The sequence below is a fragment of the Anolis sagrei genome, chromosome 7, assembly GCF_037176765.1.
Source record: "Anolis sagrei isolate rAnoSag1 chromosome 7, rAnoSag1.mat, whole genome shotgun sequence".
NCBI classification, from domain to species: Eukaryota; Metazoa; Chordata; class Lepidosauria; order Squamata; family Dactyloidae; genus Anolis; species Anolis sagrei.
The window spans coordinates 6872477-6896689 of record NC_090027.1 but is presented as its reverse complement, the minus strand read 5'-3'; the positions used below and the strand labels follow the sequence as shown (position 1 = coordinate 6896689).

Below are 24213 nucleotides of genomic sequence, written 5' to 3'. Positions count from 1 at the left end.
GATTACTATTATTATTATTATTATTATTATTATTACTACTATTTTTAAAAGCCTCCTTTTCCCTTTCCTCATGTAAAATAATACTGGATAAAACCGAATACGAAAACATTGAAAATCACCATGCAATTACAAGTTTTAACAAATGAAGAAATTCTTAAAGAGGTAGATTAAAAAGGGAAAAAAACAAAAAAAACAAAATGCACTATTCTTTGACACTTTTATTCAGTAGATTTTTCCCCCTTGTAGCACCCACCCCGCCCCATTTTTACTGCCAGACATGGCAAGGAGTGATTACAGTCAACAATTCATTAAAACATTTTTTTTTTCGTTCTTTGCAACACAGACCCCTTTGAACACTGACCCATTTTGTGTGCTTTTCGTCTCTTTCTCTCAATACACCACCACCACAGGGCTGGGGAGCAAGGGGATCTTTCAAAAAAGGGGGAAAGGAGTCCAGGAGGCACGAGAGGAATGCTACAAGCCACAGCAGGAATGAGCTGTTATTTCATAATAACAAGGGCCACAAATAATACAGTAATGAGGTTACACAGTTAACTCCCACAGCATGACTTGAAGGCTTTCTTCCCCCCGGTGGTAGACGTCATTGTCACAATGGAAGGCATTAAAAAAACCCGGTGGAATCAAATGTCGATCAACAGTCCAATCTCTAGTCCATTAGGCAAGACGGTGCAAGTAGTCATTACGTTAAAAAAAGGTGCCCTAAACTCACCTAAATGGCTAGCAGACATGGAGCACTCCTCAGCAGAGCCATTGCCCATACAGCTATCTAGAAGAATAGGTTGTCAATATGGCACATTTTTAAACACTGGGCAAAGTGTGCCACCAAAGACATCTCCATCTCTCTTGTGCTCTCTCTCCCTGTTGCTCTCCTGCTCTCGGTTTTCTCCCTTCTATTGTTTACAAGTACAAATGCTAGGTTCAATCTATCTGAACTATGCAGGAAGTGGACTCCTCTGCTAGAAATACTAGCCCTAATTCACTTTGTCTTGAAATATATACAAGTTGTTTGTAGTGGCTACAGCAATGATGTTCTCCTTCGGGTGCCAGGCAGTGTGGAGGATCTTTTTGTTGAAGTCTAAGCTGTCGACGCTGATCTCGTCCTTCTTTCTTTTGCCGCTCGCGCAGACTTTGCGGGGTTTCAAAACGGTGCGTGGTTTATTGTTTTCACGAGAGGCTTCTAAAGTAATATCCCGTTTTGTGTTTCTATCAAACATTCTGAAGAAGTTGTTGTAGGAGCCCGTCATGATAACACTGGAAATGAAGAAGGAGGAGGAAAACAGTCATTCCATTTCTTTCTGTATAGTCAAACTGTTTGCCCTTTTAGAATACTGGCAAGACTCTCAGAAGATTTGTTTATTTATTATTTATGTATTTACGACATTTATATGCCAGCCTTCTCACCCCGAAAGGGGAGTCAGAGCAGCTTACAAGATACACACACACACTTATACATATATACATACACATACATACATACACACACAATATATGTTATTAGCATAGTACAGTATCAGTATTAAATATTACTATATTGTACTAGATCATTATATTGTAATAGTATCTATATAAGTAAAAATGTAATGTTCATTTGTGGGATTAACGTAACTTAGAAACCACTGGACAAATTGACACGAAATTTGGACACAATACATTTATCATGCCAACAAGTAACAATCACTCATAAAACACTGAAAAACACAGCAGAAGGGACTTTAAAAGGGTTTATTTGTTTATTTTATTTATTTATTTACGACATTTATATACCACCCTTCTCACCCTGAAAGGGGACTCAGAGTGGCTTACAAGATACACATACACACACACATATACATATATATATATATATACATACACATATACATACACACACACACGCACACAATATATATGTTATTAGCATAGTACAATATCAGTATTAAATATTACTGTATTGTACTATATCATTATATTGTAATAGTATCTATGTAAGTAAAAATGTAATGTTCGATTGTGGGATTAACATAACTTAGAAACCACTGGACAAATTGACACGAAATTTGGACACAATACACCTAACAGTCCAACGAATGTTCATCACCCCTAAAAATGCAAAAAAATAAATTTAAAAAACCCAACAAAAACCAACAACAAAAAACCAGTAGAATGGACTTAAACCTGCCCAAAATATACCATACATATATGTGTATACACACACACATACTCATATACAAATGCACACATATATACACACATATAAACACAAATATGCATATAAACAAGCACACACATATAAACACACAAATATATCATAGAATCATAGAATCAAAGAGTTGGAAGAGACCTCATGGGCCATCCAGTCCAACCCCCTGCCAAGAAGCAGGAATATTGCATTCAAATCACCCCGACAGATGGCCATCAAGCCTCTGTTTATCCACACATATATGCACATCTACACACACATACACGCACACACACACACACACACACACACAAACACACATATATACACCGATACACAAATATATACACACATATAAACACATACACAAAACACATATATACAGACTGGGCCACAGCAACACGTGGCAGGGGATGGCTAGTCTATATAAATAAAAATGTAATGTTCGTTGGTGGGATTAACATAACTCAAAAACCACTGGACGAATTGATACCACATTTGGACACAAGACACCTGTCAGGCCAACGAGTGACCATCACTCATAAAAACACTAGAAAACACAGCAGAAGGGACTTAAAAAGCCAAAAACCAAAAAATACAGTACAACACATGCACAAAACCACATATATATGCACACACACACACATATATACACACATATACACATAACACATATGTGTATAACACATACATATATACACATAACGTAAACATACAAAACAAATATACACAGACTGGGCCACAGCAACGCGTGGCAGGGGACGGCTAGTTAGTAATATTAATTCACTTTGTCTTGAATATATACAACTAGTCCTCCACACTTACTGCGGTTAGGGCCCAACTTTAACATCCTAACCATGACATACAAATTCTTACAAACTCCCTGTGAGAGTACTATTCCCATGACTCATTGACTTCCACCTATTGTATGACACCTTGTTTCCAGGAAGCAATACTTGTCATTCAGAGAACTGTGTCACCTCCTCTCATTACAATCAAATTATAGTGCAGTCATATTTTTTAAAATTGCAAGGCATGACAAGTCAGTGCCATCTTTCATAGCACAAAATCACCTTAACATTCCAAAGAGATGTTTGGAAATCACCTTTTTTTGGTCTAAAAAACTACATAAAGTCTCAGTCCAAATCTACATAGCAAGTGATGTGAATGTCCTCAGAAATGAGCTACCCATCACAGTCTTGATGAACAAACACTTTTTGCACAGGAGTAAGGATGCCCCACCTTGGCTCTACCTTTACATTCCTGAGAATGAAGGTAACACCACTCCTAGATCTCTCAAATCAGACAGACTTTTCCTGAGGAACCAGACTAAATGTGCCAAACACCTAGCAGGAAGCAACAGTAGGTTGCCCGTGTGAGGCAATGGCAGTGGCACTGGCACTTGAGATAACTCTTATTCATATTCCACAAGGAAGCACCGCTATACCATTCCCAAATGTCTGCTATCCTCAAAACCCTAGGACAGGGGTCCCCAAAATAAGACCCACAAGCCGAATGCAGCTCTCCGAAGTCATTTAGACACACACACACACACCCTAATCTCTAGACTTAAGAGTTGCCCTAAGTATGAAATGACTTGAAGGCACACAACAACAATCCCAATTAACTTGACTATCTCGTCAGCCAAAAGTAGGCTCACACTTCTCATTGAAATACTGGTAAGTTTATGTTGGTTAAAATTGTTCTTCATTTTAAATATTGTATTGTTATTTCATGGTTTGTTTCATGGTGTCTGCGCCCTACACCACTGGAGAAATTACACTGTTTAGCTAGTATTGCACCACCTGACATCGGCCAGGAAGTAGCAGCCAATAGTGAAAGGACCAAGGCAGAGACATCTCCAGCTCATCCCTTGTTTGGGTATCAGCCAACATGTCAACGACTTAAATCAAGAAATAGTTTTCTAAGATCTACAGAGATACTCGCTGGAACACCTCAGCAAGCGAGAGTCCAAAAGTGGCAGGCTCAAACCCAGAACCTCAATCAATGGCTGATACCAAATGAGAGACTCCCCCCTGGGCACACAGAAGACTGGGCAACTTGGAAGGCGCTGAACAGACTGCGCTCTGGCACCACGAGATGCAGAGCCAACCTTAAGAAATGGGGCTACAAAGTGGAATCCATGAAATGCGAGTGTGGAGAAGAGAAAACCACTGACCACCTGCTACAATGCAACCTGGGCCCTGCTACATGCACAATGGAGGACCTCCTTGCGGCAACACCAGAGGCACTCCAAGTGGCCAGGTACTGGTCAAAGGACATTTAATCAACTACCAAGCTTGCAAACTTTCTGTTTTGTTTGTTTGTTTGTTTTGTTAAAAATGTAATACAACTGTCTGGTTGTTCCTGACACGATAAATAAATAAAATAAATGGTTTGGGGTTTTTTTGCACTATGAATAAAGTATGCGCAGAGACGGACAGTGAACCAGCCCTCTGCTTAAAATTTTTGAGGACCAGCTGTTAGGAATTGTAAGAGTTGAAATCCAAAACATCTGGAAGGTTGAAGTTTTTCCATGCCTGCTATGGACTGTAATCCAAAGTGCTCTTCCAGCAGTCATCAGCCAATCCCTCTCCAATGCCAGAGATACAGCTTAATGGTGTAACATTAGAAAATGTTGACCATTTCCACTACCTTGGCAGCCACCTCTCCACCAAAGTCAATATCGACACCACCTGAGCTCTGAAATTGCAGCATTTTTCCGAATGAAGCAGAGTTTGAGGACCAGGATATTTGTAGGGACACCAAGGAGCTTGTTTATAAAGCCATTCCCCTCCCAACCCTGCTATATGCCTGAGAAACGTGGACTGTCTACACACGTCACATGCAACTCCTGGAACGATTCCATCAGCGCTACCGCTGGAAAATCCTTCAAATCTCTTGGGAAGACAGGCGGACAAACGTCAGTGTGCTGGAAGAAGCAAAGACCACCAGCATTGAAGCGATGGTCCTCCGCCATCAACTCCGCTGGACTGGCCATATTGTCTGGATGCCTGACCACCCTCTCCCAAAGCAGTTGCTCTACTCCGAACTCAAGAATGGAAAACGGAATGTTGGAGGGCGGGAAAAGAGATTGAAAGATGGGCTCAAAGCCAACCTTAAAAACTCTGGCTTAGGCACTGAGAACTGGGAAGCCCTGGCCCTTGAGCGCTCCAGCTGGAGGTCAGCTATGACCAGCAATGCTGCAGAATTTGAAGAGGCACGAATGGAGGATGAAAGAGAGAAACGTGCCAAGAGGAAGGCGTGTCAAGCCAACCCTGACCAAGACCGCCTTCCATCTGGAAACCAATGCCCTCACTGTGGGAGAAGATGCAGGTCAAGAATAGGGCTCCACAGCCACCTACGGACCCACCAGAAAACTGATCCTGGAAGACCATCCTACTCGGCCAATGAGGGATCTCCTAAGTAAGTAAGGACTGTAATCTAGATTATCAAATGCATAATGCAAATAGTAAGTGAAATTCAGGTCCTCTTATACTCACATCACCTATGACTTCTATATAACTTTATCAAGTATTTGTTAGCTCCCAATTTTTTTACTGGAAGGCAGGGTGAAGTCTAGCGGCTACACCAACCACAAAAGAAGTCCTTGCATAGTCAACAGGATGGGCTGCATGCAATAAAGGAGAGAAAAGAGTAGACTTGCCTGTCTGATCCATTCCAGCAGCATTCAAATTTGTCAAAAATGCAGTCATTTTCATAGAGTGAACAAAGTTTACTTCTGAGGTATTCGTGCACCTGGGAGAGGAACACACACCGGTTAGGAAGAAAAGACAACAGTATGAAGCATTGCTGTATGCAAATAGAGAGGTTTTATTAGAAAAAAATCAGGTGCCACCATTTATTCTGGGTTTTAAAAAAATAAAAATGTGACTTGGATTGTAAAACCTTCAATAAAGATATTGCCCCCCTGCCCATAAAATGCCAACTGCACTACCTACCACCATATAATAAGAAAATCCTGTTGCTTCAAAATTTGTGTTTATTTATGTAAGTTTAATTAAAATGAGTGAAATACACTGAAGAATATTCAGCTAAGATTTCTTCGGGATAGAAGCCTTCATTGTCTCTTGAGCCTGCAACAAGCGGAGCCACATTAAAGGCTTTCTTTGATCCTCTAGACCAGCTTTCCTGAAGTATGCAATGGGAACTGGGGCTGGAAATCCCAATGCATATTTACATCTTTGAATCTTGGTCAAACAGAAGCCATATGCCCTTGTATTGCCTTGGCTCATTTTATACAAACAGATGCATAACAGGCTCGAAGCAAGAGTCAAGCTGCATAAAAGATAAAGGTTTCCCCTTGACATTAAGTCTAGTTTTATGTAATTGCGTTATTATTGTTTATTATTTGCGTTTTCGGTTTTATTTTATGTAATGGTTGTTTTGGGCTTGGCCTCATGTAAGCCACACCGAGTCCCCATCGATGAGATGGAGCGGGGTACAAATAAAGTTTATTATTATTATTATTATTATTATTATTATTATTATTATTATTAGTCTGGGCGGTGGTGCTCATCTCCATTTCTAAGCTGAAGAGCCGGTGTTGTCCATAGACACCTCCATGGTCACGTGGTCAGCATGACTGCATGGAACGCCATTACCATCCTACCGGAGTGGTTCCTATTTATCTGCTCACATTTGCATGTTTTCAAACTGCTAAGTTGGGCCTAACAGCAGGAGTTCACCCTGCTCCCTGGATTTGAATTGCCCTTTCGATCAGCGAGTTCGGCAGCTCAGAGGTTTAACCCACTGTGCCACCGGGTCATACATAAAACTGGGATAAACTACTTCTACCATGAAACCATTTCACAGGATACCTGGTATGTCTCCACAGGTCTGTTTTCCATATTTAAATCCCAAATTTTCACAGACAGGTAATCTCTAGTCATCATGTATCTGCCACTATGGCTGAATTTCACATCAGAAATGGAGGAGATGATTTCAGAGAAAAACGACCGGTTACTGGGATCTTCTGGTTCTTCGAACACTGTAAGTAGGAGACAACACACAATTCATCGAACAAGAAGGTATTTTTTGCATATAAAAAACCCCAAGGATCCTGAAAAATCAAAAGGGATATTAAGTGAAATGTAATATATCTGGTTCTTATTTAGACAGGAGACGTACAACAAATACCAGGAGCTGTTAGCTATATTTCAGAGGAAGGAACTAGCAAAACCACCCCTACGATTTGCCGAAGAAAATTCTATGAAATTCATGGAGTCACTGTTATGTTGAAAGTGACTTGAAGGCACATACTCAATGGGTGTGAAATAGTGAACAGTGTAGTATGTACATAGCATCTCTTCACCCAGACAATCTGAATTTTGTGCCGAGAAAATCCTCATTTTGCAACCTATGTAATAATACGCATTTTTTTAAAAAGGTGGTACAATCTTTCTTAGTTTGTTCTGTAATTTGGAAATAAAAGTACTAGACAGAAGACTAAAGCTCCATAATAAAGCCTTCTCAACTCATTATAGTTTCAAGAGGGCTGCCCACTATACTTGCACACTAAATTATGTAAAATGCTTGTCCAAAAATAAATAAAAACAAAAATCCTTAGAAAAGAGTTTTTCACCCAACACAATCAAAGTGTATATTCCCAATACATAGAGGTGTCTCTCGTCATCTTTGCTGAGAATGTGTTTTGTCCGTGTTGGATTTGAAGGAACATTACAGACTTTGTGGGAAGCACAATTAATATGACTGCTACATTTATGTGCTATCCCAATATGCGGACTGACAGTACACAGGTCTAATGAGGTTTTAGACTGGTAAACTGGCTGGGATTTCTGGAAGTTATAGGCCAAAACACCTGGAGACCCACAGGTTAAAAACCGCTGCTTTAGACCAACACCATTTAGAAGATGGATTTCGAATCATGCACTGTCCTCTTGCTTTGTCCTGATTTGCTTAAGAAAAGGAAGAAATTGGAAAGCAGTACTCACATTTTGAATGCCTATCACAGAGGGCTGACGCTCTCATGTCACAGAGACGGATTGTTCCCTTACTACTGCTGTAGACAAATGTGTTGCAGCTGTTTGGATGGAATTCTGCTGCCGTTATCACCTCTGTCAGTTCTTCCATGTTTGCAGGCTTAATATCTACAATATCTATAGAGATTTGGCGTTAAGGAATTTCCTTTGATGTTTTTTGTCCAAATCAATGTAACCCACGCTTGGGAGCACAATAGTTTTCTGGAAGACACAGTTACTTGGGAAACAGACAGGATAAGGCCAGTTATTTGGTTGCCAAGCCACTTGAGAACTGGACACTTGCCAGCTTAAGTAGTTGGGGCCACAATCTTTACTGAGTGTCATGCAATGGCTCCTCACTCTCTGCTGGGGTTTGGTTTTGCCCATGAACTTTAGATTGTTTACTAAATGAGCTAACAGGAAGTTACTGGGGTTTTATGCTTTTAATGCTTTTTACAGAGTTTTTATAATGTGTGTTAATTGTTTTTAATTTTGTTTTAATTTCATTTAATATTCATTTTGGCATCAAATCGTGTCAGTGTAAGCTGCATTGAGCCACCTTTGGGCTAGGAAAGGCAGCATAGTAATGCAGTAAATAAAATAAATAAATAAATAAATAAATAAATAATAAAATTCATTTTGCTCTTTTCTTTACCTCTACCTGTTCAACAAATCCTTTTTATTATTATTATTATTATATTCCATTAACATTTTCTCACTGTGTTCCACACATTTTCAAAGCACAGAGAATCTAGTGGGTTAGAGACAGCGTAAATTTTTTAAGGATGATAATCACCATTGGCTGTGGCTCACCCATCTCAACGCTATTTCTATTCTATAGTGCTGCAGGAAGGAGGCAGTTGCGGATGATGAAGCTTAGGTTAGATAGAAGTCTTTTTGCATTGTTATGTTTGGAATGAAGTACCATTTTTATTTATTTTTTATGCAGTCTTCTAACAGGTTGGGAGATTTCCAGGACTGTTACCTGCAGTGATTGCTCCACGTAATGTTTAAAGATGCACATATTTGTTTACTACTTTTTCTACATTCATGATCTCTTGTATTACGCTGCAAATACTCTGAGAAGCACTTTAATTACCCATTGGGTTGCTCTTTACTTTTGATTTAAAACCCTCCAAATAGATACATCTTCTGTTCATGTCCAGCATTTATTTTTAAAGTTTTAACTATTACATTTGGACCAGCCATAGGTTTTTTAATTCCTGTGTTTATTGTCTACTTGTGAGTTATATTAATTGTATTGTTTATTTTGTTTATTGCTTGTATTTCATTACTGCATGTCGTTTTTGATGTGTTGTTGGGCTTGGCCTCATCTAAGCCGCACCGAGTCCCTTGGGGAGATGTTGGTGGGTTATAAATATATTATTATCATTATTATTATAGACTGCAAGGTACTTACTACTTTGAACACTTCAGCAGAAAGTCAGAACATAAATGTGGTATTTATTTATTTACGACATTTATATTCCACCCTTCACACCCCAACAGGCATGTAGCCAGACGGGGGGCTTGAGGGGATTCAGCCCCCCCCCCCCGAAATTCTCATGGTGGTTCGCGAAAAGGCCTTACTGGTGCATTATTTAAACTGTTATGTTTATTCATATCATGATCTGATCACCATACTCAATATATCCCATATGCATGGGGGTATTGGGGTAACGATACAAAAGGTTTGCTAGGGTAGACCCTCTTTCACTCACTCAGCCCCCCCCCCCTTCCGAATCAAAATCCTGACTACGGGCCTGCACCCCGAAGAGGACTCAGAGCGGCTTACAAGATATATATACATACAATATATTATATTATTAGCATAGTAAAATATCAATATTAAATATTACTATATTGTACTATAACATTATATTGTAATATTAGTAATATCACATGTAATATAAATATATAATTATAATATCATATTAGTAGTAGTATTATAAATATAATTATCTCAAGAAAAACATTCTTCGTATTCTTTGCTCTCACCACTAGTCATATTCTAACTACTTCTGTAATAGGGACTTGTAACTGAACAGCAACATAAGGAATGTATGCAATAGATAGACATATGATTTTTTTCTGTTCAAGTGGAAACATTGGAAGAAAAAGATACTAAAACTTCTGTCTGTAATTTCTAGGTGCCACAAGTTAATCCGCAAGTCATCTGCAGACAGGTACGTTTCGTAATCACTATTGATGGAGATAGAGTTGATATGATATGTGTGGGCATTGGCAAATATCCTTCGTGGACTGGCTTCCACCATGAGATCCATGGGCCTGAATACTGGTACCTGCAAAGTACAGGAGAACAAATCCACATAGCAAGCAAACACAAAGAGCAAACTCTGTTCCCACCAATGAACACTACCAACCTGAGAGACAGGAAGTCAATATCTTCCTATATGGGAAGGATAGATGGCGGAAGAAAAGACTAAATAAGGAAGTGGCTAGTGCATGTATCCCAATCTATGCTATACTAAATAATACCAGACATGCAGCTAAAACAAGACTATTTTACATCCATCTAACTTAGTTGACATCATTACATGTTGTGGTATCAAATCCTATCATTCAATTACGGAACAATCAAGTACCCATATCCTACAAAATATGCCCGTCTATGAATTTTCTATATCCTCCAGGTGACTCTATGTTAAGCTTTTGCCAGATGTTACAAAAAAACCCCCACAAATGTTAGCTATCAGATTCCTAGAGAATAGGGTCCAAAAGGGCTCACAGAAAATTCAGAAATAAATCTCCTGTGGACATAAAAGTCATTCTGTATATACCTTCAAAGAATTAATTCCTGTTCTCTACCCCCAGTCTTTCATTTCCAATATATCTGTAGTTCAAATATTAAGTTCAGTTGCCTTCTACACTGCCATATAATCCAGATTATCAAAGCAGACCATCCACATTATCTGCTTTGAACTGGATTATATGGGTCTATACTGCCATATAGTCAAAGCAGATAGAGTGGATTTTTATGGCAGTGTAGAAGGAGCCTCAGAAGAGTTCAAAGAGAGATAAACCTTCCTACCAGTTTCCGCCAAACCACATGTAATTTTATACACCTTTATCATGCCATCCTTTCAGACATATGGCAAACCATGATCAGTATAAGACTTGGAACATAAGCTCACTTTCCAAGTAGCTGGCTAATGCCAAACCCTGGTTCCACTTAGGCTTCAGAGATAATCCGGCAAACCATCTCCAAGTATTCCTTGCCTAAGAAAACTCCAATGAAATTCAGAGTCACCATATATTGACAGGTGACTTAAAGGCATACACACACAATGCTTGGAGTGACTTGACCAATATAAAAACCATCCTGCTGCACCCTCGTCACTGAATTTTTGGCAGTCCTACAGCTGGATTCTATGAAGGCAATGAGATCATCAGAAGACTCTACTCACCCGTAATGTTGTGACTGTCGTGGGGTCCCTATACCGGCCATCTTCTTCCTTCAAGTTATAGCCTTCTGGCCTTTTATCTCTTTCACTAATTTTCCAAAGTTTTATTGTTTTGTCTGAAACACATTTGCAAGGCACAATGCAAACAGCTAAGAATACTCCAGATCTCAGCAATAAAACAGGTTATACACAAAAGGGAAGGATTGCTACCTTTGTTTAAACACTCCAGCTGGATAACATGATTTTACAATGATCTTGATACTTTATATCAGATAGACTGAGGTGGCATTGTTACTGTTATTGGAGCAGTACCCATATGACGACGGCCCACAGTTCACACAATACTTGTTTTTTCATACATCTGCAGGCTTTGAATACTCTAATAAAAACAGGGTTTGCTGTGATAATATGTAGCAAAGTGCTTTTTAGTATTTTAGAGCCTGAAAAGTTATGCTTCAGTGGACTGCAGGATGTGTTGAACCCTATTCTAATCATCGATGGCACAATATAAACCAGTGGTTCCTAATCTGTGGTCCGTGGACCACCAATAGTCCCCAAGAACTAAAGTATGGTCCATGGCGTCATTGTTATTACATTGTTGCCACAAGAGCAACTGGTCTTGTGAAACCCTTAAAGCAGTGGTTCTCAACCTGGGGTCTTCAGATGTTTTTGGCCTTCAACTCCCAGAAATCCTAACAGCAGGTAAACTGGCTGGGATTTCTGGGAGTTGTAGGCCAAAAACATCTGGGGACCCCACGTTGAGAACCACTGCCTTAAAGGGCCGAGGAAATGAGGATATCGGGAGGCTGGCTACCCACGAAAGGCACGACAACAAGCCTCCTGACTGCTGTTTCTCCTTATCCTCACTCCCCCTGAGTGGAGCCGTTCCATGGGGGTGGCCTTGGTGTCTTTTAGGCCTGTTTTTGGCGTCATTTGGGGTGCTGCTTCAGAAAATTGTATTGGATAGACCGCATCAGATCTAGATTATTAAATATGGTTTTCTGTGGGCAAGCAGATGACATCTACTGGATGGCATATGTTCTGTATCAGAAACTAAAGTTGGCATGGTCTATCCAATGCAATTTTCTGAATCAGCACCCCAAATAACCAAACGCAATCTAAAAATGACCAAAAACGGATTTGTAACTCTTTTGGTACTAATCCCTGGTCAAAAAATGGTTGGGAACCACTGATATAAACAGAGGCAAAGAAACCCTCAAAATAGGTCATAGAGTCTATACTCAGATTTCTGAAAAATGTCAGCTATTGCTAGATCCAAACACCATTTCACCAGCACCATTGCTGAGAGTGGTAGAATCACAAACAAGAGAAGAAAAACACAAGGGTAATTCTGGACAAGGCTTTCCTATGGTGGACACCAACGAGATACATCTGGGAAAGCATAAGTGAGGTCTATTTGGCCTTTCACATTTGGGGGTTTGACTTTTGCAGATTTGAGTATTCAGAATATATCCATTCTACCAGCAGTGGAGAACATGTGCTCCTCCCAAAACTGTTGGACTTGAACTTTGAACAGGTTTAGTCATCATGGTCAATGATGGCACCTGCAGTCTAATGGCCTCAGGAAGGTCACACATTCTCCAACCGTGCCTCATTCTACAGTAACGTGATGCAACAAGGCATTGACATCAACAACAACATAATCTGTACAAACAGACCGAGTATATCAAGCAATCAGTTCTCAATAACACATTCTTACCATTTGTAGACAATAAAAACTGAGCAGCATTTTTCTGGGGCAACCACTTAATTTTGTTGATCTTTTCTTCGATTTCTAAACTTTTCAAGTAGTCAAACTCTGGTTCATGGCTTTGAAAGGTACTGTAAACATTATATTCTCCTCTGCTGTGAGACTGTATTTTGTTCTGGGCAAAATGAAACGAAGAATATAAAGGTGTGAGGATTTCAGTAAAAGCTGAATATAGTAGTTGCATTTTTATATTTGTTTAAGTTTGGCAGTATAGCCAATCTTTCTCCAAAGTATGGCAGGCAAGGTGGCTTGCAGTGATAAAATCAATAAAACAAATGTCATTAAAACATAGAGATTTAAAAAATTCAAAAAAAATCATGAAAAATATTTCATCCACAAAGTTAAGCAGTTCCTTCCACAAAAGCCTACCTTAATTGCTATAAATATATATGAATAAGGCTGGTATGGATCAGATAGTTAAGGATTTTGAGAATCTAGGAGAGTTAAAGTAATCTCATAAAACAGTGATTTCAGAGCGGTGGAACATCTCAGTCTAGCTGAAGAAATCTTAGCTGATAAAATACAGCTCTTTTTGACCAAATTTCCATTCATTAGTTTACAACATAATAGCTATGAAACAGGAAACAATAATTATAGCAACTTCGATCATTAAGAAAACATAATAAAGTGTAGGCTTCACTGATCTTCTTCCTTTAAAGATGTTCTCCAAAGCTAGCTATCTTGCCACATGCTTACTGATGTTTACACTCTAGGTTTCATCAACATTTCACTTTGAAGACAGAAATCCTTCAAGAGGATGCTGATTTCATATATAAAAAACCCTCACATGTCTCCTCAAAGAAGAGAGAGATGTTCATGGCGATACTCAGCTGCATTCTAGCTTAATGCAATTAACATTCTGTTGGCATGACTCCTGCTCACATTATCAATGTAGGCACCATATTCATTTCCTGCTGTTCAACCTGCTCTACATTACTTTGCACGGCTAAACTGTCTCTGCATTCCAGCCCAGGCATGACAACAGCTTGGCGGCGAGTGAAATAACATGTCTGCTGAACTCCATGAAGGGTTCGTGATCTAAGAAATGCTCTGATAGAAAGCATCAGAGCTAGATCTGTGCTGAGGGGTGGCACTGGGCTAACACGGAATACAGTGGGTTGTTGTAGGTTTTTCCAGGCTATATGGCCATGTTCTGGAGGCAATTTTTCTCCTGACGTTTCGCCTGCATCTATGGCAAGCATCCTCAGAGGTAGTGAGGTCTTTTGGAAGTAGGAAAAATGGGTTTATATATCTGTGGAATGACCAGGGTGAGACAAAGGACTTTTGTCTGCTGGGGCTAGCTGTGAATGTTTCAGCTGATCACCTTGAATGTTTCAGCTGAAACATTCACACCTAGCTCCAGCAGACAAAGGTCCTTTGTCTCACCCTGGTCATTCCACAGATATATAAACCCATTTTGCCTACTTCCAACAGACCTCACTACCTCTGAGGATGCTTGCCATAGATGCAGGCGAAACTTCAGGAGAAAAGTTGCCTCCAGAACATGGCCATATAGCCCGGAAAAACCTACAACAACCCAGTGATTCCGGCCATGAAAGCCTTTGACAATACACGGAATACAGTGTTTATACAATCCACCCCCTCTCTCAAAATTTAATCCTTCAACATTACACCCTTCAGGTGTAAGATTATAACCCCCAGGATTCCTGGCCATTAGTCATGTTGGCTGGTGGTGATGGGAGCTGAAATGCAAAACATATGTAGGCCATTAGCGTGAGGTAGGTAAGTTTACTAGGCATAGACCTCACAAAGGTTTCAAAGTATAAGGACAAGGAGATAGCATTTTTAGAACTTATTTAATATGAAGTTTAATTATGTTATTTATTGTATTGTATAGCATTGGATTTTTGCTGTTAGCTCTTCTGAGTCCCTTCAAGGAGGTAGAGAAGAATGGGATGCAAAAGTTCTAAATAATAAATAAATAATAAATAATAGCATCAAGTGAAACAGCATTTCAAAAGCAAGTGCCTCCACAGTGGAATCCCCTCCCCAGTAATAATAATAATAATAATAATAATAATAATAATAATAATAATTTTACACTCCGCTCCATCTCTCCCAGAGGGATTTGGTGCGGCTTACAAGAGGCCACGCCCATCAGTACAATACACACAATATAACACAAAAGCATAACAAAACCAGAAAATAAAATACATAAAATGATAAACCAATATAATAAATGACAGAACAATATAAAATCAACTATTAAAACACAAAAGATTTTCACTGGGCAGGGCCAAATTCAAAGGTAAAATTTTAAAACTCTGGGAGATAGGACAATGTAAATTATCGGGGAGGAGGATTCGGGGATAAGGAAGGATTTAATTGCACGGACCATAAAATAATGTGCTTCTGAGGTCAATGTGTGCAAAGTTTGGTCAGGGAGTATCTTACATTCAGTCATTGAAGGCACTTTGGAATAACCAGGGAAGCTACCCAAGGAAGCTTATATATTTTCCTCCATCTTCAATTACTCATCAGACCCCACAAACTGTGCATGTTATAAATGTTATTTATTCAAAATGCAAACTTTCAAATAATACCAATTTTCTGCCTTTTTTCAAATGAGATGTGATAGCGATATAGGGTGTTTGTCAATCATTCTCTGTCAGCAATCCACTGAATTACACTCCTCGCAATGACTGTTCAGCAAACCCCATTTGGACCAAGAAATGGCTTCCATGGATTAAAGGTTGGCCAGAGTACAACCCACCAAGGTCTGTGTCCTATTTCTTGGGGAAAATGAGGAAGACTTGTTTTTTCAGAGCAGCCACCAGAAGTGGCTGAAAGCTGCCTTTGTGAGTCAGGACACTTTGCCCAAAATCCTTCTCCTGAAATAACTCTCAGAAATTTAGTTAACAAAGACTAAGTGCAAAATCTGTTCCACTAAGGTGCCATGTTGAGAATAAACTACAGCAAATCCTGCATTTGCATCTTGAACTATGATTGGTATTAGCTATAATAAGTGATTACAGCCACTTCTGTAAACCACAGTTTCCAGCTATGCTGCTTGGATTCTACCAATGGATAAAACGAAATCTTTTCATTGGCAATCACCAATTCCTCTGTTTTGTATCTTCAAGTATCTTTGGTTAACACCTGTGAGCAATTTTTGCTGAAACATAAGTATAGAACGGTATATGGTAAGTTAGGACAGATGTTTATATAGATGATTCTCCACTAGGTGGCACTAAAAGATCAAAGTAATTTTTGCAGTAAAGGGTAAAAATGGGCATGAAGGCTGTAGGAGAGCAGAGGATTTATTTAATATCTATCCACCTACCTATCTAAAATGCATGTGTATACCTACTGCATGTGTACACACACAGAGACATTACACATGCATTATCTCATTAGAAGTTTTAATCATTTTATCCTGTACATGTGGCCCGCCCACTGTTATCGTGGTTGTGTTTATTGGAATGTTATTTTGTTACTGTGTTTATACTTTTTTTTCGATGTAATTTTGATGATGTTGCTTGTTGTTTATGTTCTGGTTTTATTTTGCTGTAACATGTTGGCCCCATGTAAGCCGCTCCAAGTCCCCATTGGGGAGATGGTGGCGGGATATAAATAAAGATGATGATGATGATGATGATGATTATTATTATTATTATTATTATGTGAGATCGTAATACATAGATTCACTTATAAACAAAGATCTCCTCCATGTATGAAGGTGAGGGTAGCAAACCAGGCTGCCCACAATCATCTTCCAAAACTGCACTGAACCATACCTCTTCTCTCAGCAGAATAAGGAGACAAAATGAAAACTCTCTCTGAAAAAAGAGTTCCAGATTTTACATGAAAATCATATTATGTGCAAGATCCCAGAATGGATCCCTTGCGTAACACACTGTCAACTCAATCCATGCATGATACTCTCTAAAATATAATTCACTTAGATAATAATAATAAATAATAATAAACTTTATTTATACCCCGCCATCTCCCCAACGGGGACTCGGGGCGGCTTACATGAGGCCAAGCCCAGACAACATATTACAGCTAATTAAAACCAAAAACATAAGCAACATAAATAAAGATTAGCTTTTCGTAAATGTGAGCTACAGCAAAACTGTAGTCTCAGACCTGTCAGATAAAAGAAATTTTGCTATCAGGAAAGTGTTCTGTACCTAGCAGGGAACTCACTACAAAGAATTCCTCCATCAAAGGGACAAGGGCTGCCCTCAAGGTATTAAGGAAATTTTAGGTTAAAGCCAACCTTTGCAGCCATACCTGGAATGCTAGAAGAAACTAATAACTGCAAATCCTATTTGAGACATTAGATGGAGCAACATTATTAATACATTCAGTGGCAAGTGGACTGATGAATAGAAGGAACTGTATGAAAATATTGAGCATTGTTATGGAAGCCCTTTCTTAAAGTGCTTGCTTACAGGAAAACATTGCTCTAAAATGTCAACTGGAATCAACATTATTATTAGTAGCATCATCGGCTAAAGGCTATTCAGGTTGTTAGCAGATCTACTCCCAAGACACTGAAGTTTGACCGGAAACATGTTTACCAAGAACCGCAAATGTTTTCTTCTAACACAAACATATTTTTACCAGAATTGAGAAACAATTAATTACAAATAAAAGTGTACAATACTAGAGAAAGATATTAATGAAAGATATTAATGTGAGAGCCGTTCAGCAGTGGAACTCTCTGCCCCGGAGTGTAGTGGAGGCTCCTTCTTTGGAAGCTTTTAAACAGAGGCTGGATGGCCATCTGTCAGGGGTGATTTGAATGCAATTTTCTTGCTTCTTGGCAGAATGGGGTTGGACTGGATGGCCCACGAGGTCTCTTCCAACTCTAGGATTCTATGATATGTAAAATTGGGTTTGATCGAAGAGCTAGTAACTTTTGCGCCCTCATATGCCATACTGAATTTACTCTCTAAACTCTTTGGACTTCTGAATGACACCCTTATGAGCGCAGATTCAAACATTTCAAAGCTATTTAATGAAAACAGGCCAAACAGTTAGTATTCAACCAATGACAAACATCTCCTGTGTTCATAAATTTCAGTACTTCCTCACCTTTTGTATATCAATTCTATTTGCTTCAAGAAAAAATATCTATGTAGGGCAAATCTATTACAGGCAGAAATATAGGCTGTTCTAGATATTTAGACATGAATAGAACAAAAGGCAAATGTTATTTTGAAGTCTAAGACTGGGTGGGGCAGGCAGAGAGAAAGCATTACTGTAATATGCTACTCACAATGGCTTGGGTCCAAAGAACCATGAGCTGAACGTTATTTCTATGTGAATTCTTGAGAAATGGTTAGAAGAAGTCTTTAAGAAGAACATCACGTATGTCTTATATTGGATCAATATCCAATATTGGTTACACTCCCCCTGAAGCCACAGGTCCGCAGTTTGGGAGTCCTCTTGGATTCATCGCTCACGCTTGAGGCTCAGGCGTCAGCAGTGTCCAGGAGGGCTTTTGCACAATTGAGACTTGTGCGCCAGCTGCGACCGTACCTCGCGAAGGCTGATCTGGCCAGGGTGGTCCATGCCTTGGTCAACTCTAGATTGGATTACTGCAATGCGCTCCACGTGGGGCTGCCCTTGAAAACGGCTCGGAAATTCCAACTGGTCCAACGGGCAGCAGCCAGGATGCTAACCGGGGCTCATTACAGAGAGAGGTCAACCCTCCTGTTCAAGGAGCTCCACTGGCTGCCGTTTATTTTCCGAGCCCAATTTAAGGTGCAGGTGCTTACCTACAAAGCCCTGAACAGTTTGGGACCATTCTACCTGCGTGACCGCATCTCCGTCTACGAACCCACGCGTTCACTTCGGTCATCTGGAGAGGCCCTGCTCGTGATCCCGCCTGCGTCACAAGCGCGCTTGGTGGGGACTCGAGACAGGGCCTTTTCTGTGGTGGCCCCCCAACTCTGGAACGCCCTCCCAAAAGATCTTAGACAGGCCTCTACACTGGCAGTCTTCAGAAAGAACTTGAAGACTTGGCTGTTCTGATGTGCCTTCTCAGATTAGGAATCTCCAATACCAAGTCCTAGAAGCACTTTAGTAGAACTAAGATTGCTGCACACCGCACATTGCACTTACTTTATAATCCTACATACCTCCTGCCACATCAGCACTTTTAATCTTGTACCCATTACTCTGGCCCGGCCCAGTTTTATAGTGTCTTGATGTATTGTTTATGTTTGTTGTTATACTGCTTAACTGTTTTTAATTTGCTTTAGGTATTGTATTGTTGTATGGTGTTTTGAGAACTTGGCCTATGTAAGCAGCATCGAGTCCTTTGGGAGATGCTAGCTGGGTACAAATAAAGTTATAATAATAATAATCAAGCTACTGGTCTATCTAGGCTTGAACTTTATATGAGATCATTCTAGGAGGAATGGTGCAGAAGGAATGGTAAGGCTGGGGATATCAATCAATTGCTAAGCAAGAAGGAGAAGCATTTAAACAATTTAGAATTTGGGAGGGCGGGGGGAGTTAATATGTTGGGAAATCACCAAATGATCCCAAACCACTGACCATCTGTTGCAATGCAACGTGAGTCCTGCTACATGCACAATGGAGGACCTCCTTGCGGCAACACCAGAGGCACTCCAAGTGGCCAGATACTGGTCAAAGGACATTTAATCAACTACCAAGCTTGCAAACTTTGTGGTATGTTTGGTTGTTTGTTTTGTTAAAAATGTAATACAACTGTCTGGTTGCTCCTGACACGATAAATAAATAAATAAATCCCCTGCAGAAGAGCCGGGCCCTCAGAGGAAACCTCAAAGACTGTGAGCACCAGAAGTCCCAAAATTGGCTCTAAGACCTGAGATTCTCCAGTTGAGTGTACAATAGTTTTATTCCCCACACTCAACTCTCCTCAGCCATTCTGCATCTACGAATTAATCCACAAAGAGCTTGAAAGCCTTTTTAAAAATCCAAAAAGCAAACACAGATTTTTGCATACACCTGGAAGGCACCTCATTTGAGAAGCATGATTTACATAACTTGGTAGGAACTCATGCCATCAATACAAAGAGACTCTTGCTGTCCAGATGTTATTCCAATGTTATATACATGTTAACAAAATATATAGCATAAAACGATATGACTACCATTTTAATTTTTGGTGACCTGCAAAATTTTAAAGCAAGGATGCCATTCCTACTCAAGTCAACATAAAAGATTGGGGAGGGGGGTAATCAATGCCAATCCAAAACTTACCTCCTGCTCTTGTTGAAAGATGACAACTCGACCACCTTTGTCTCCTGTAGCTAGCAATTCTCCAGAATGATTAAATTCTACTGTAGATATTATATCTGCTGTATAAGAAAGAGGAAACAGACATTAATATGGAGGAAAGATGCACATAAAGAGTCTCATCTGCAACAGTAAACTGCTTTCAGGGAATCCTGGAATAGCATACTCGTGCATAGGCAACCCATTAACTGCAGCTTGGTCCCTTCTTTTAACATGGGCAAACAATCTAGGGATTGTTTGCACAGTTTATCATTCAATCCAGAACCTCTTACCAGTCAAGTTTAGAAAACTTTGTAATGGAAAAGAAATGGGATTGTGTGGATCCAAAATATTCAGCACAAGGTCTCAGTAAATTGAGGCTGATACACCAGAACAAGACCAACATTCAGTCTCATACACCAGTTCTTATGTCTTAGCTCTGTGTATACTCATAAAAGTCCTTTTTAGCTTTATACTTTCAGGTGAAAAGACTGTACTGTTTCTCAGTTCAATGAAGCAGTGAACTATGCTTTGGACTGTGCCATTTCCAGAGTTTGGAAATTATATTTTTGAAGACTACCCCCATCCCCAATCTCCATTTCCCCCATTACGCCTGACCATGATGGATGGACGATTCTTGGTAGTGTGCCCCAAAGAAAGGAACTAGGGCCGAGCTTTAGCACAACTGGTTAATCACCATCAGCAATAGAGCTTACCAATCAAAAGGTTGGCAGTTCGAAGTCAGGGTGAGCACCTGACCTTCAGCCTAGCTAACTGCCCAGCTAAGCAGTTCAAAAACAGCTGCGAGCTGTGAGTAGAGAAATTAGGCACCGCTTAAGCGGGGAGGTATTTTAAAGCACCATAAAGGAAATGCCAGAAAATGCCAGCGATCAAAGGAAGAAGGAAGTGTGTGATCAAGAGCTCTTAATCATAGAGGGTGGCGCAAGAGCACCCTCCTGTGGCCAGAATCGAGAACAGCCTCCAGGATGCCAAAGCTGGGAAAAATGGCAACATAATACCTCTGTTGTCTGTACTGTCTGTTTAACGGCACTGAATGTTTGCCGTGTATGAGTTCTGTGATCCACCCTGAGTCCCCTTATTTATTTATTTATTTATTTATTTAGCGAACTTCTACCCCGCCCTTCTCAACCTCCGAGGGGGGACAGGGCGGCTTACAAAAGGCACAATTCGATGTCAACACAAACAATAGGATAAAACATACATAAACAGCAATTATAAAACAATTAAAACAATCAATTATACATCACAATCAATAAAACCAATCTAATGCTCTGCATTCGCCAACTCAGAATCCGTAAGTTCATTCCACATTGTCAAATCCTATCAATTCTAGTCGTCATTGTCCTTTGTCTATCTGCCAGATTACCCAAAGGCCTGGTCCCATATCCATGTTTTTAGTTTCCTTCTAAAAGAGAGGAGGGATGTCGATGACCTAATTTCCCCGGGGAGTAAATTCCACAGATGAGGGGCCACCACCACGAAGGTCCTGCTCCTCGTCCCCCACTAATCTCACTTGTGAAAGAGGTGGGGCCGAGAGCAGGGCCTCCCCAGAAGATCTTAAACTCCGAGGCGGGACGTAGAGGGAGATGCGTTCGGACAGATACGCTTCAGGGCAAGAAGGGCGGAATATAAAAACTGTAAATAAATAAATAAAATAAACTTTCCCAGGCTCTTGATTTTAGATTTTTGGAGGAGTCAAACATGTTTTAATGTTTCAGTATGCACAAAGCCACACATAAACTGTGTGTACCTGAGTGATATGGCAAAATGTTGAGCTTTCCTTCTTAAATAAATTAACTTGGGATTTCTTTATACTATTGCAGACTCAGCAGTGCGATGGGAGGGTGGTAGTGGAAGGGGTAATCCCATCTGCTTTATCCTTGACTCTTGCAACCCTGATTTCAGTTTGGTCTAAGGTATCCCAGACTCAGCATCAACATGTTTCCATGGCACTCAACAAGTACTTCTGACAAGTTTCAGGCTCTCATGAACAACTCCTAAAATGTAGGGGTCTGGGAAATAGAAAAACAGTTCTCACCCCCTACTCAGTGATATATAAATTTCTGTGGGACCCTTGTCTGGAAGAAACTCAGAGAACTGCTTTAAATTTAGAAAATTAGAAATACTAGAGAAAAAAAATAATTTTGGAGGCAGTGAGTGTGTGTGACCAATGGAAGAGGAAGGGAATGTGAAATCCCAACAAAAATGCTGAGTATTCCCTAGCAACTTACATTGCATCTCTGATTTTGAGGGCTATAACCACTTTCTGGAGCCAGCCAGATTACCAGGAACAAAAAGTCAAGATGCTCCTTCTCTCCCTAATCATACTAACTACCCAGACTCAAGGGTCCTACAGGACGTTGCAGAATACTGGAACTAAAGAAGGGAAAGTGAAGAGCTTGCCCATAGTTTATTTTTGCTGGCACTACCAATTTGTGCCTAATGAAGTGATTTGTTATCACTGAGCACTGCAATAAACGAAAAGCTAAAGACACCATGGAATAAAATGGGCCCAGGAGGAAAATGTAAGGATGTCCAATCTATATAAATAAAAATGTAATGTTCTTTTGTGGAATTCACATAACTCAAAAACCACTGGGCGAATTGCCACCAAATTTGGCCACAAGACACCTACTAACCCAAGGAGTGACCATTACTCAAAAAATTTGATTTTGTCATTTGGGAGATGTAGTTACTGGGATTTATAGTTCACCTACAATCAAAGACTCCACCAATGATGTAACTGAACCAAAGGTGGCACACAGGACTCCCATGACCAACAGAAAACACTAGAAAGGTTTGGTGGGTATTGACCTTGAGTTTGGAAGTTGTAGTGCACCTACATCCAGAGAGCACTGTGGACTCAAACAATGACGGATCTGGACCAAACTTGGCACGAATACTCAATATGCCCAAATATGAACACAGATGAAGTTTGGGGAAATAGACCTTGACATTTGGCAGTTGTACTTACTGGGATTTGCAATTTACCTACAAAGAGCATTCTGAACCCTACAAACAACGGAATTGGGCCAAACTTCCCACACAGAACCCCCATGACCAACAGAATATACTTAAGGCCATCCAGTCCAAATCCCTTCACCAGGGCAAGAAAACGTCATCAAAGCCCTCCTGACAAAGAGCCACCCAGCCATAGATATAGATAGATATATATGATTCACACACACAGATATAGTATCATAGATTTGAAAGGAATCCCTAAAGAAAGACAATGATATGTTGCCTGTTCCAGAGTAGGCAAACCAGACAATCTCTACATCCACACTGACAAAGAAACAACAAGAAATTCTGCTAATCCACAACCATCAAGAAATTACATATACTAGAAACCAACACTTTCCCATTACTTTATTTTCCAGATCAACAGACTGGGCCACAGCAACGCATGGCAGGGGACGGCTAGTTTAAAAATAAAGTAAAATGCAGAGTCAAATGTTTAGTTAGGAGGAGAGAATCATAGCTCCTGCCTCCTTTTTGCAAAAATAAATGAACAAGTGGGAAAGGGGCTTGGAATCTGGGAGCAGAAGGAGAGAGGTGAGTTGGATGGTTGGG

The 24213-nt window shown here is 40.0% G+C and overlaps 1 protein-coding gene across 2 annotated transcripts in view; it reads right to left on the bottom strand.

Moving 5' to 3' along the window:
* Positions 1 to 203: 203 nt before the first annotated feature.
* The window catches only part of PPP2R2A (protein phosphatase 2 regulatory subunit Balpha), a 75111-nt gene continuing 51101 nt past the window's right edge, over positions 204 to 24213 (bottom strand). Inside the window, exons 3-10 of one of the 2 annotated variants that reach the window (XM_060787259.2) lie at positions 20605 to 20702; positions 13327 to 13492; positions 11610 to 11722; positions 10307 to 10484; positions 8155 to 8319; positions 7021 to 7190; positions 5847 to 5938; positions 204 to 1272 (exon numbers count right to left, since the gene is read on the bottom strand). In XM_060787259.2, the coding sequence (XP_060643242.1) occupies positions 993 to 1272; positions 5847 to 5938; positions 7021 to 7190; positions 8155 to 8319; positions 10307 to 10484; positions 11610 to 11722; positions 13327 to 13492; positions 20605 to 20702 (1262 nt within the window). In that variant the 3' untranslated portion in view covers positions 204 to 992. Of the gene's footprint in view, positions 1273 to 5782; positions 5939 to 7020; positions 7191 to 8154; positions 8320 to 10306; positions 10485 to 11609; positions 11723 to 13326; positions 13493 to 20604; positions 20703 to 24213 lie in introns of those variants that run through there. The other variant, XM_067470676.1, reaches the window with a different exon arrangement.